Raw genomic sequence first — 15,016 nt, 5'->3', positions numbered from 1 at the left:
AGAAGGGGAAGGGATCATGGATTGTATATCTTATAAGAATGTAGTGAGCAAGATATTCCATATGGCAAAAGAGGTGATTGATGGCCATGTTTGGAGTTCAAAAACCCTTGCAACAGCTCCAAAAACAGCCTGCAAAAAGCTGAAAGAAAGCCATCTACCTCCTCCTTAAAGAACGATCAGGAATCCTGCAAAGGAGATGGGCCTCCATGGTGTACCTCCAAGTGCAGGGGCTCCACCACAACTTCAAAGTGGACGGAGGGGGAGGGGAGGAGAATCAGACGACGCTGCCCAAGTAGAGTCACCAACTGCAGGTGGATCAGAGTCACCTAGCATGGGACAAAAACACACCTCAAGTGCAAGGGGAGCTTTTAATGTTATTAATTTCCATGACAAACTTGACTAAGCAACTTTTTTTTTGTATATTTTAAAAAACACCCTTTTTGTCATGTGCACACCCATGCCATGGCTAACCCTGTGCATGAACAGTCTTAATCCCTGATTAGTCAGCATTCAAGTCAGTATCAGCAGCATCAGTAGCAAAGCATCAAAATCATCACCATCAGGATCATTATCATCAGCATCAGACCCATCATCTTCATCAGCATTAGAACCATCAGCATCATCAGTATATTCAGCAGCACCAACATCATCATCATCATGTGGGCATGGAACCCTATCGGCAGCCGCAACAGCAGCCAGCAATGGTTCTTGGCAGCCAATCGGCTATCTCAGCATAAAGGCCAGCAAGTGTGGACAGGGCAGAAGCATAACACAGCATTAATGTGAAGCACAACTGAATTTGTCCAGAAGAACTGGCCGACAGTAGTGGACAGCTGGCCGACTGCAGCTTCACACATATATATAAGCATAAAGCATATTTATTATTTCAGCATGGATCATTCAGTCATTAAGTCGTTCTTCATCATTCACTCATCTAGAATCAGTAGAACCATGTAGGTCACCCCTATGGGACTGACCATAGCCCTACATCATGTACAAGCATCGAGTTAACTTTTTATACCATAGTTATTAGTAATACAAGAAAACCCTAACACCTAATCTCTCTCTTCTTCTCTCTCCTCTCTGTCTTAATCATGTTAATTAGCGTCAAAAACCATCTATCTATGGAGGAGGCTCGTGCGACAACATGGGTGCAATGCACGTGGAAGTGATTTTCTAATGGAAAAGGAGGAGATGGACAACCTTCAAAAGGTTGTTTGAGTCTTGAAGAAGGATTGGTTTTATGGTTGAAAGCTGACTAGCTATGGTGGATGCACATAACAACTCAAACACAGAGGACGAAGTAGAAACCCAAGAAGACAAATTTTCAATAAAGCTCCCTTAATTATTATGTTTTTGTTTTTCGAGCCGAGGTCAAACAAGTGGACTCGTTCTCTGAGACTCGAACAAAGAAATGTTTTTGTCATTAGCTTCATCATCTCTAGCCACAAAGACGGTTTCGCTACTTCCTTAATTATTATGGTTAACACCCTTTTTATTATAAGAGGTCAATTGAGAATAGCGGAGGCATTTATGATATCCACACCTTTGGGACATGCATTATATTGTAATTAGAAAATGTCTTCAATTTGATCCTTAAACCCATCCATATAAATGCATCTCATGAAATAAGCATTCATAACATTACACCATAAATCACATGGGCCATTAAGACACCACCACTATCACATTAACAATATGAATCACACCGTGTTGAAGGTTGCACAATGTGAAGTGTGTTTTGGGTATTCAACCTTCAATTTTGTATGTACTCAGGTGGCGATTTTTTTGGCATATCAACATACTTTCAACAATGTCCAAGTTTTATCTGTCTGTATGTCTGTAGATGGCAAATAATATTCATTAATCCTTGATCTATAGCACTTTTTATTGATTCATCTCATGAAGTAACAAGAGAATTTTTCTCATTTCATGAATCAGAGTTTTCCATTGTACATCGATCATGTAAGATTGACATTGGAAATCCACATTTCCCATGGTGGATGATTTCTTTTATGCTCAAGAAAAACGACATGATTGCCCAGACGTCATCATATTGGTGCCAACTGGCTCAAGGAAGCATGCCAAACAAAGGTAATGTTAACAGGGTCAATGCAATCGAGACAACAGTAGATGTGTTCCTGTTCTCATTGTTGTTGCACTGGATTACTCAGTGATCAAGCTCTCCATTTTTGTGAGGCTGCACACAGGTCAGATGCTAACGATTCATGACACTCTCCATAAGAGAGGACGCATGAGGATATTGGTTGAAATCTAGTCTTGCACGCAAGAAAACCTTGGATTTTCTGGCATGTTGAAGCAGAATGTTACCATGTAGGAAAAAAAAGCTGACAATCAGCTTTGCAACCACACATCGTCTTTACAAATAAGACATCTGAAGTGGATTCACTTTAAATGGCACTCAATACAACAATTCAACCTCTCAACACAATCTCAACAAGAATATCCCCACTTGTGTGTACTCTCCCTTCTTCCAACATTCCTTCCACTACAAACACCATCCTTCCTCTAGCGCTTCTCTTAACACATTGTCACAGCCAATTCACTGACATGCCTTTGCCTTCAATACTCGAGAAATGTCAAAGTCCCATCAGGCCCCCTTGGCCCCACTTCACATATTGAAAGACCCACCACCACGATCCTTCCGGTCTTCAAAACTTTTCACAATGTCTTCACAACACTGCCAAACAAAAGCCTAGAGGGTAGCCAAAAGCATGTTTAGATGTGAAATTGCTAACTGTTGCAGCCTCTTCTTACCTTTGACTTAGCAAGCAACTGACTTCATGTAGAAACTTGAAGAAACGAAGACCACTTATTGCACAAAGTAAATGACAATTATAAAGAGTTGCTTCCAAGCATAGTTGCATGGAACGATTGATGAACCGGCCTGAAAATAGGAAACAGGAACAGCTAGAAACAGCAGGTCTTCAACATTATATAGTATAAATGAAATGTAAAACTGTACTACATAACAGAAATGAGGGAAAAGGACAAGAGGAGAAGTTTGGCATAGATCATGAATTTGGAGCAGACTGACAAAATCCAGGGAAAAACTGTAGAATCAGAAATAGCATTTCTATATATATACCTAGATGAATCCAGGAGTATGCCAAATTCACCTTTTAGGAACGTGCATGTTATTTACTCATGGTAGTCAACCCACAAGACTATATAACTATCAACTCCATTATGCATAGTATGGACTAGATACTACGACATCCCCACTAACGTCATCAGTGCCCAATAGTGGGTGTAGAACTCTGTATCAAGATATGCTCTCACACACGCACTCCACACACACACACATAAGAGCATATATTCACACAAAGCCCTTCGTACTGAGTTTCTGTCAAACCTCCGGAGATGCAGGGAAGACTCAGCCACAATGAAGCCTAGCACTAAGGGAAGTAGCAAATAGAAAGAATTAGTACAGCAAATAAGTAGTTGATAGGGCAAATGCACCACTAAAGATATAGAAAGAATTATCACAGTATCAACTGGCCGCAACTCGAACGAAAACTTCACAATGTGAAATCTGAAAATGGCCATTTCTACGCTTCCAAATCTAAAAACAATCATATTTTCAGCTCTCAAAAACTAGATTGTCTTAAACCATTGGAAATGTGGGCAAAAGCTAAGTAGGATGCGTTGTTACCATTTTTTTTGCAGTGAGATGCTACTTCCCAGTTTTGATTAAAATATATGGTGTACACAGTTGAGCAATGCACCATTGTTCTTTGTTCTATGCATGACCTCCTCCTTCATTGGGCAAAACATCACAAATGATGCGGCCAGCAAACATGACAAGTGGGACCATTGGTTATATCCCACATAATGTCTTAATTACTGGAAAATCAACACAGCATTACAAGTGCCTAGATACAGAAGGGGAAGGGATCATGGATTGTATATCTTATAAGAATGTAGTGAGCAAGATATTCCATATGGCAAAAGAGGTGATTGATGGCCATGTTTGGAGTTCAAAAACCCTTGCAACAGCTCCAAAAACAGCCTGCAAAAAGCTGAAAGAAAGCCATCTACCTCCTCCTTAAAGAACGATCAGGAATCCTGCAAAGGAGATGGGCCTCCATGGTGTACCTCCAAGTGCAGGGGCTCCACCACAACTTCAAAGTGGACGGAGGGGGAGGGGAGGAGAATCAGACGACGCTGCCCAAGTAGAGTCACCAACTGCAGGTGGATCAGAGTCACCTAGCATGGGACAAAAACACACCTCAAGTGCAAGGGGAGCTTTTAATGTTATTAATTTCCATGACAAACTTGACTAAGCAACTTTTTTTTTGTATATTTTAAAAAACACCCTTTTTGTCATGTGCACACCCATGCCATGGCTAACCCTGTGCATGAACAGTCTTAATCCCTGATTAGTCAGCATTCAAGTCAGTATCAGCAGCATCAGTAGCAAAGCATCAAAATCATCACCATCAGGATCATTATCATCAGCATCAGACCCATCATCTTCATCAGCATTAGAACCATCAGCATCATCAGTATATTCAGCAGCACCAACATCATCATCATCATGTGGGCATGGAACCCTATCGGCAGCCGCAACAGCAGCCAGCAATGGTTCTTGGCAGCCAATCGGCTATCTCAGCATAAAGGCCAGCAAGTGTGGACAGGGCAGAAGCATAACACAGCATTAATGTGAAGCACAACTGAATTTGTCCAGAAGAACTGGCCGACAGTAGTGGACAGCTGGCCGACTGCAGCTTCACACATATATATAAGCATAAAGCATATTTATTATTTCAGCATGGATCATTCAGTCATTAAGTCGTTCTTCATCATTCACTCATCTAGAATCAGTAGAACCATGTAGGTCACCCCTATGGGACTGACCATAGCCCTACATCATGTACAAGCATCGAGTTAACTTTTTATACCATAGTTATTAGTAATACAAGAAAACCCTAACACCTAATCTCTCTCTTCTTCTCTCTCCTCTCTGTCTTAATCATGTTAATTAGCGTCAATGTTCTTAATCATGCTTAGGGCTATGGATCAGTACGGCAAGGCTTCCACACATGCAAAAGTTTCTGTATCTTCAAGTCCAACACCCAAGGGAATTTTTCTTCAAAATTATTGAGAAAAATTAGAGGCTTCCTTAACACCGTCAAATATGGATTCTTTGGTTTGGAGAGCTCATTAAAATCTGAAAATAGGGAAATGATCTTTAAGCCATGCTCTTTCCATCCATAAGGCTAGATTTTGGAGAGGATGGAAGAATCAAAAGGTGGTTTTGCTCCTGTAGGTGGTATTTGGAAAGTGGGAAGTGGTTTTTGAAGAAAGGTGACCAAGATTCATAGCCCTTGATCTAGATATCCATCCAATGGTTCACAAAATTCACATAAACCATTCAACCCTTTTGCCCAAAGGTTTCTAAAGCTTTGCTTTCTTGATTATCTACTAGGTATATTGCCTCACGAGCGGTGGACAGCACACTCATCAAAGATGTAGTGCCTAGACCTATAGAGATGGTCATGAAGCCTCTTGCTCTCCATACTAATCATAAATCTATCGATGAGCGATAGATTATCCAATCTTTTATGGATGCTACATCTCATGTGGAGATACTTAGTTTTAGCAATCTCGTCCCACAAATGGTTTCTCCCTCCTCCTAGTTGAGGTTATAGATCTGTGCAATTTGACTCCATAGGCAACAATCCCACTATGAAAGTGTGTCTCAAGCCTTTTCAAGTGGGTTTAATGATCTCAACCAGTTGCTTCGGACTTTGCCTTCCAAATAGATCATCAATTCTTCCCATAGCCTCGCAAATTTGATCATAACTTCTCTAGGTACTAAATGGAATCTCCAGTTCTATCAAACTTGGTCCATCATCCTTGAGATATGGATTGGCTTGGTTTTTCCCAACTCTGAGCTTCTAGGTGTTATGTTGGTCACCCCTTCCCATTTTAAACACCATGCTTATATCTTCTGCGTGTATTCACATGGCGATGGAACGTACGGAGGTGGTTATGCAAGATCCTCTGTTTCAAGGTACGGGATCTCTTGCTCTATGAGGTTGGGCTGTGCAATGTCCAATGGCAATTGTCCTCTGCCAGCCTTCTGGCCTTGAGTCTACAGGCTTGCTGCTGACGTTATGAGATTGCTCTCACGGATCCCTTAGTTTAAGGTAGTATGAGACATATTTACCCTTCCCCGTGTTCCATGTTCCTCATCCAAATGGAGAAGAAATGGAAGTTGGTTATGTGGTAAAGGCACTTCTATAATGGGATCCTATGGAGAGCAAGACTCCTGCTTGCGTTGTGGCGGTACAATAAAAGAGACATGTCCGGCCTACTTGTTGGTCATTGTCTACTTGGCATCAACCTAGCACTCTTACAGTTTTCTATCAAGATCCAATAATCCCATCTAATCCCTGATTAGGCAGCACATTTAGATTAGATTAAGGTGCTAACAAGTAATGAAGAGAGCCAGGTTGTTTTGTGTCCAATCAACAAGTTCTGCAATAATAGGCCACCAATAGGAAAGCAAGTGCACCACACGCGTGAAGCAAGAACCTCATTTTCAGAATTTATTGCTTATTATCAGCAGTCGTGAGAATATCCAACAAGCTGACAACAGCATAAGTGAACCGACCAGCAACCTAAGAGTCCTATAAATAGCAGTTCATTATCAATCATTAGATCATCTGATCCCCGATTGTGGGCAGGTTATAGTCAGTCATTAGGCAGTCTTTTTGGTCTTAGCCATCTAAGTACTCAGCTGTCCCAAGAAAGGTACACAGATCCATGGAAGAATGCAGCCAAGGTAGCATTTATGAGGTGGTCTGCAACAGACAAAGCCAACGGAAAGCATTCCCCGGGAGTTGTGTACTCAAAGGGGCATACCATTGGCTTTCAGATCAATTTCCAAAGGTGGAGCATCAGGCATGATTTTTCTCAGCAAGAGACAATAGCTATGTTAAGGGAAAAGGATTGCAAGCATAGGGATAAAGGTGGAATAGATGCGTAGTTCTCAAACCAAACTTGGAGTGGAATCAAAGGAGTAACAGGTTTTCAGTCAAAGTGTGTGAAGTCAAGCAGTCAACGTATAGAAGATGCATAGTGCTCAAACCAGACTTGGAGTGGAATCAAAGGAGTAACCGGCTTTTAGTCAAAGTGTCAGAAGTCAAGCGGTCAAAGTACAAAGCCAATAGTCCAAGGAGGAAGGATAACAAGTTTCCAACCCATCATCAAGTTTAGCAAGAGAGAATGTCACGTGCACAGTCGTGGACAGGGCTAATCCCATCTACTCCTTGATTAGGCAATGCATTTAGGTTAGATTAAGGTGCTGACAGATAATGAAGAGGCCCAAGCTGTTTTGTGTCCAGTCCACAAGTTCTGCATCAGAAGGCCAACAGTAGGAAAACAAGCGCACCACACACGTGAAGCTAGGCCCTGATTTTTAGCATTTATTGCTTATTATCAGCAGTCGTGAGCATATCTGGCAGGCCGACAACAACATAAGGGAACCAACCAGCAGTGTAAGAGTCATATAAATAGCAATTCATAATCAACCATTAGATCATCTCATCCCCAATTGGGGGCAGTTCATAGTCAGTCATTAGGCAGTCCTTTTGGTCTAGAAGTCATTCCTCTTTTGGAAGGCCAAAGGCCATGAAGTTGTAAACTTGTACAACAATACACATCTTTTTGTACCATATCAATATACTGAAAACACAGTTCATCTCTCTCTCCTCTCTGCTGTCTATTCATTACCATTGTGTTAGTGTTCTTAAATCAATAGGCTTAGGGCTGGATCAAGTACAGCAAGGCCTCCGCGCATGCAGCATTGGTATCAGAGCATTCAGGCTTAGCCATCTAAGCACTCAGCTGTCCCAAGAAAGGTGCCCAGATCCATAGAAGAATGCAGCCAGGGTAGCATTTATGAGGTGGTCTGTAGCAGGCAATGCCATAGGAAAGCATTCCCCGGGAGTTGTGTTCTCAAAGGAGCTTTCAGATCAGTTTCCAAAGGTGGAGCATCAGGCATGATCATTCTCAACAAGAGACAATAGCTGTGTTAAGGGAAAAGGATTGATGGCATGGGGACAAAGGTGGACAGGGCTAATCCCATCTAATCTCTGATCAGGCAGCACATTGAAGTTAGATTAAGGTGCTGACAGGCAGTGAAGAGACCAAGGTTGTTTTTTATCCAGTCGGCAGGTTCTGCAGCAATCGGCCAACAATAGGAAAGCAAGCGTACCACACGTGTGAAGTGGACCTGAGTTTTAGCACTTATTGCTTATTATCAGCAGTTGTGAGCTTATCCAACAGGCCGACAGCAGCATAAGTTAACCGACCAGCAGCCTAAGAGTCCTATAAATAGCAATTCATAATCAGTCATTAGATCATCAGATCCCCAGTTGGGGGCAGGTCATAGTCAGTCATTGGGCAATCCTTTTGGTCTAGAAGTCAGTCCTCTTCTGGATCACCAAAGGTCATGAAGTTGTACAGCAGTATAAATCTTTTCCCATATCAATAATACAGTTCATCTCTCTCTCACCTCTGCTGTCTATTCATTACCATTGCGTTAATGTTCCTAATCAGTAGGCTTAGGGCTGGATCAAGTACAACAAGGCTTCCACGTATGCAACAGTGTCCCTAACAAATTTTGATCAATCTTCTTGGCATACAGAGGATGGACAATTACTTTGTTGATCATGTATGACGCTAAAGGTGAGCACCTCACAATCAAGATACCCATCACAAATGGCACGGCCAGACATGAGACATAACAAGTGCCTAGAAAGGAAGGGGACCATTGATTATGTTCCACGATATGTCTTATGTATTGGAAAATCAACACAACATTACAAGTGCCTAGATACATAGGGGGAAGAGATCATGCTTTGTATCTCTCACAAGAATGTAGGAAAAGGTATTCCATAAGGCAAAGGAAGCGATTGATGGCCATGTTTGGAGCTCAAAAATCGCTCCAAAAACAGTCTGCAAAAAGCGGAAAGAAAGCCATCTACCTCTCTCTTCAAGACTGATCAAGAATCCTGCAAAGGAGATGGGCTGCCCTTGATGTTGCTCTTTGTTGCCGCAGTGCTGGACGCACAAATCTGGCAGAAGTAAAACTCGCTGGGGCTCATCTCTTTCTTTCTCCTCTTGATGTCCTCTTCACCATGGTACTCTAGCCCTTCTTCTGCTCTTTCTTCCTCTTCCCCTTCCTCTTCTTCTTGAGGGCTTCTGTCCTTGGTAGCCTCTTTTGGCTGATGATGCTGCTGCTGCCTCCTCTTGCTGTTCAACCTCTCCTCTGCCCCTCTGTGCTTCCCCCCAGTAGGATCCATCTCCCGCCCTCGGTCAGCACGGGAGCCATACAAGCTCCTCCTGGGCTCCTCTGCTTCCCTGCCGTACGAGTGATCCTGATGGTGTAGACGAGCTTTCATCGCCGCGGATGCTGCCGCCGTCTGCTCCGAAGCTCCGCGTGATGCTGCATCCGCCGCCCCGGCGTAGAAGGGGTTGCTGCTGCTGCTGCGAGGCCTCGATCCCAGCTCCGGCTGCGCCTCCTCGATGGCGTACCGCCACGTGCAAGGGCTCCACCTCCGCTTTGAAGTGGAGGACGAAGGGGGAGGAGGATCAGAGGACGCTGCCACAGTACCGTCACCACCTGGGGGTGGATCAGAACCCGACGCCATAGCCAAAAGCGAAGCTATGTCCGGAGTTGTCACCTAGCACGGTAAGCTCCCTTGTGGAGCTTTTAGTGTCAAGACTTTACTCCTGCGCATTTTTAAGATCCACATGGTAACTTTATTTTAAGTTGATAAAATTATCTCTTTCTAGCTGATGTCACCTGCTTCCAATAGTTGCTTCCCCAGCTACCGTCAAGACTAAGTGCCACGGGGTCTTAAAGACCCTTGTCAAGTGATATCAATGGATGGCATTGATCAAAATCGCAACACTTTTTTTTATCGTCGTATAAAGTAAACTAGGGTCAATAAACTAGAGCCAGTAAACTAAGGGTGAAAAACATAGAATGTAATAGCTTGAAACTACATGGCTTTGTTGCTTGAAGGTAGAGTGTAGTGGTAAGACGTCTCCAATAATGACCCATGGTCTCGAGTTCAAATCCTTTTTTGCACATAACATTTTGCTCCAAAATTTTCTAAGTCCTAAACCCAAATTCACCCTTATTCCATGATGTAAACTAGGAAGTAAACTATGCCCGTTTAGTAAACTAAAAAATAAACTAGGAAGTAAACTATGTCCGTTTAGTAAACTAGAAAGTAAACTATGATCGCTTAGTAACCAAGTTTACTGATCGTAGTTTACTTTATCCAACGGCCCAAAAAAAGGCATCGCGGTTTTTGATCAATGCCATCCATTGATATCACCTAACAAGGGTCTTTAAGACCCTGTGGCACTTAGTCATGAGGCCATGCTACCTGAGGAATTCCAACGCGAAGTGAAGGCCAGCTTTTTATTACCACTACAGTTTGCCCTCAAAGCTCGTCGTGCACAGGACACTTCAACTACGATTAATGTCGCGAGACGATACCCCAATACACTGATGAGAAGCTTTAACAAACTCTACTTCAACTCCGCATGCTCAAAGAAGTACCATAAGATATTATTTAGCATCGTTATGAATCTGGTGTCGAAGAAACTCTTCAAATAGAGGTAAACATGTTCAAGCCTACTTCACTTGATGATACTATTGCTTTAGCTCATGATGGAGAACGTAAAAGAGGCTTGCACAAGCCTCCTTATTAATTCAATGGTTCTCTTTCAAATTATCAAACCTTGGGCTTCAATACCAATCGACAACCTTTTTGTCGTTATTATGGTGCTCCCTATTGAATCATGTTCTTTTCATGGTTTTAATACAAATAGGAAGCCTTGGGTAGCACCTAGTAATGCAGGCACTGCTTCCAATCAAAATGTAAAGACTGTTAATGATTAAAGTAATATAATTCATCCCAAGCCTATTAATCACAATACTAACACTACCAAGAAGCCTCACCTTGCATGCTATAAGTACAATCAACTAGGTCACTTTGCTACTCGACGTTGAAAGACCTCAAAACAACCAATTGCTAAACTTCACAACATCGAGGAGGTGCCCATAACGAAGATGGTGACTATGCTTCAAATTGGTCCAAAGATATGCTACGTGATGATGGTAATCTCGACCAAAGCAATGTGCCATATAACCCTATTTCATTTTATTCATTGCTTAAAATGAAGGGAAAAATAAATGATCATGATATTCTCATGTTACGTGATGGTGGTAGTATACATGATTTTATTTCGGAACATACTATTAAGAAATTGTAACTAGAGACACACCCATCACTCTATAAGGTTGAATTTGCATTCCCGGATACATGTTTTATAATGACACTCAAGAAATTAGATAGTTAGAAATTTTCGTTAGCCCTTATAAAGGGAAAAGAAATTTTTTAGTTGTACCTCTGCACACGAGTGATGTCATCTCAGGCATGCCTTTTCGTCATCTGTTTAATCCTCAAATTGACCATGATACACACACAATGCGGATCACACATCATAGTGGAACTTTAAATCTTCACAGTGATGTTACACATGATCTCTATCCTCAAATTAACTATGATACACACACAATGTGGATCATAGTCAATTTGAGGATAATGGAACTTTAAATCTTCACAGTGATATTATGCATTGTTATCACACACTCAAGCAAAATGTGCACTAAGGAAACGTGAGAAAGCTTACATGGGTTATGTGAATGAAATTAAAGCAACCAAATATTAGTTATCTCAGATTAGCAAGCTTTTCTAAATCAATTTAAAGATTCTTTTGCAAATGACCTATCCCAAGGATTACCTACATCTCACCCAGAAGTTCATACCATCCAGATTATCCTTGGTATTCAACCACCTCATAAAGCCCCTCATAGACAAAAATCAAATCCAACAAAAGAAATTCCAATAGTAAGTAGAAGAACTTTTAATTGGTGGCCTCATATGACCTAGTAGTTCTCCTTTTGGAGCCCCAATACTTCTAGTTCAAAAAAAGAACAAAATATATAGCATGTGCATCAACTATAAAGCATTGAATAAATAAAAAAGGTATTCTATTCCTCATGTTGATCATTTGTTAGATAAAATTCATAGTGCATGTGTGTTTAGTAAAATTGATTTAAAATATGGACATCATCAAGTTTGTATGCATACTTATGATGTTTATAAGACTACGTTCTGCACTCAAATAGGTCACTATCAATTTCTTATTATGCCTTTCCGTCTTATCGATGCACCTACCAAATTTAGTAGAATGATGAACTAATAAACCTATTTTGAGTAGTTTATCTTGCAAGTTCAATAAAGCAAGCTATTTTTGTTGAAGTCGACATCTTTGTAAAAGTGAAAGCTATTTTGATCCCCACAAGTTATTTCAAGCAGTATGATTAAAATACACCAAGAGGAAGCATAGGCTCACACTTGTGTAGAGGCAAATTGGACCCAATCTTGTGTTATGTGTAAATTTTATGCTATGCCATGTTAATTCTTATTTTGTAATTTATTTACGGGTTAACATTGGTGGTATCATAGTTTTGGCCAAGTACAACAGAGAAGGGTATTTGAATTCTTTGCAAAAACAAGGTAAGCTTTCTGATATATGCTTTGATTGAGTTTATGCTTTGTTGGATAATTTATAAAAGCTTGAAAAGTAATTTTGATAGCCTTCAAAAAGTCAAAAAAATTCTTTCGTAAAGAGTGTAACTCAAATCTTAAGGGTGGTGGGGACTCTTGGGCAAAGAAAAAATGAAAAAAAACCATAGCTTAGGCTTAAATTTTCAGCCTAAGCTCAAGGGAAGATTTCTTTGATCCATTGAACAACCAAATCCCATAATTCTTTTACCCCTAAGGCAAAACAAGGTGAAAAACCAATGTCCAAAACCACCTAAAAGCCAAAAATGGTTTTTCTCAATTCTTCACCTCTTGCAAAATCAAACACCATAGATGTGAATTTCCAAGCCCAAAAGCTTCAAAACCACCATAGATGTGAATTTCCATACCCACAAGCTTCAAAACCACTATGAGTATGTTCAAGTTCATCTTCAACATCCCCTCTCTCTCAACAGTCCCACGGTGAAAGTAGGGTGTGCCTATTGTTCTTTTCAGCCTACACAAACAGCCAACAGCATTGTTTCTTACCTTTTGAAACTTAAACTAAATGCGCTTTTTATTACACTCTCATTTGAGACCAAAATCTTTCCCAAAAAAACATCCACATCAACAACAGAATTACTTATCGCTTTTAAACCTGAAACACTTGAAAGTTTCTATCCTCAGAATATCTTTTTCACATTAAAATGACTTGGACATCTCCTCATTCTCCTCATTAACCCATCAAAAGTCCTACTACTTATGGCGAAATGTCTCTAACTAGCTTCTATGTCAGAATGAAATTTATATTTATTCCAGACATTGCTACCGATCTTCAACAACAAACCAAAGAATGAATGGTCAAAAATCTAGATGCGTGATCAAGAAGAGTGTTTTGGCACAATTCCTATAGGCAACACTCAAGTTTCTGCTCCAAACATTCATTTTTATCAACTCATGGAACGACAAGACATCATTCGAGGATACAACATCAAGATGACTCGATAGTGCCTAATGAAGACTTTCTTACTCATTTAGATTATCTTACATCTCACTTACCACCTGAAAAGATATCATATACATGTTCTTAAGAGGAATATAAAATGTCTTACACTTCATATTATAACAATTTTCACATTTCGTTTTGTACCAAACAAATCATCCATTACAGGTGAGATTCTCTTACTCCAATATCAATAGTTACTTTTAACTCTACCTTATGTTGCTAAGTTTTATTTAAAAATTTGCTATTTAAATCTATTGTAATTTTAATTTCTACAATAATTTACATGTCTTCTTTATAAACATTTGATTCTAGCATAAATCTTCTCTACCATCTTTATACATCGTAAATAGATTTTTGCTCTCAAATATGCACTTAGAGTATTAACCCCCTTTTGCCAAGACTTCTTAAAAGACCATTTGTATTCCAATGAAACTGCTTTCTTATCATTTGTCAAATATGCTCTTAGAGTATTAACCCCCTTTGGCTAGGACTTCTAAAAACAACATTTGTATTCTAATGAAACTACTTTCTTAACATTTATGATAAACCTCTCACACAATAGGGTTATACAACCGACAAGCTATTTAACAGTGCAGGTACATACAAATTCAGTTAAAGAGAGAGAGAGAGAGAGAGAGAGAAAGAGAGAGAGAGCTAGAGATAAAGACAAAGATAGAGAGCCAGGGATAGAGAGTTAGAGAGAGATATAGTTAGAGAGGAGTGTGTGTAAGAGAAAGAAAGAGAGATAGAGAGTTAGAGTTAGAGAGAGTTAGAGATGGAGAGAGATATAGTTAGAGTGTGTGTGTGTGTGTGTGTGTGTGTGTGTGAGAGAGAGAGAGAGAGAGAGAGAGAGAGAGAGAGAGAGAGAGAGATAATTAGATAGATAGATAGAGAGAGAGAGAGAGAGAGAGAGAGAGAGAGAGAGAGAGAGTTAAGAGTCTTCTTCTTTTTCTCTTCTTCTAGATCCCTACTATTATCCATAGTGTTCTATTGGGAATTGCCATGTGGCAACTCCTTGTGCTTTCCCGCTCGAGCATGAGGGGGAACAACAATGCACGGGTCACTAACTAGTTATTATAGTGGGACCTTTCCTAAAACAAGGGCTTTTCTAGAGTGAGGAACAATGGTACACCTAGTGAGAGAAATTACATAATATGAGAAATAGTGTGGTTTCCCTCTCTAAAAAAAAGTGTGCTTTTTTCTCTCCATAGGCAAATGAAATTTGAATTCAAGATACTCTCGTATTTTAATGACAAAAGATGAACTAAACCTTTGAACTTTTGTACTTCTCCTTTTCCACCCAAATATTCCTTCAAGAGATTTGTGTAAGAACTTGACATATGGGTCTAAGAGTCTTAAAAGGCTTCCC

General features: G+C 40.4%; 1 protein-coding gene across 2 annotated transcripts; it reads right to left on the bottom strand.

Annotated features, from left to right (window-relative positions):
- Positions 1-2,458: 2,458 nt before the first annotated feature.
- LOC147617480 (uncharacterized) lies at positions 2,459-9,779 on the bottom strand. Of its 2 annotated transcripts, none has more exons than XM_086775734.1 (2): positions 9,021-9,779; positions 2,459-2,716 (listed from the first exon to the last, which is right to left on the bottom strand). In XM_086775734.1, exon 1 carries the CDS (start codon positions 9,684-9,686, stop codon positions 9,039-9,041), a length of 648 nt encoding a protein of 215 aa, XP_086631860.1. In that variant the 5' UTR covers positions 9,687-9,779; the 3' UTR covers positions 2,459-2,716; positions 9,021-9,038. The 2 variants fall into 2 exon arrangements, with proteins under 2 accessions (XP_086631860.1, XP_086631861.1); XM_086775735.1 differs by lacking the exon at positions 2,459-2,716 and adding an exon at positions 2,732-2,908.
- Positions 9,780-15,016: the final 5,237 nt, after the last annotated feature.

This window comes from Cibotium barometz, chromosome 36 (assembly GCF_041138505.1).
Source record: "Cibotium barometz isolate CiBa-2024 chromosome 36, ASM4113850v1, whole genome shotgun sequence".
Classification (NCBI taxonomy): Eukaryota; Viridiplantae; Streptophyta; class Polypodiopsida; order Cyatheales; family Cibotiaceae; genus Cibotium; species Cibotium barometz.
This window is presented reverse-complemented; position numbering and strand designations above follow the sequence as displayed.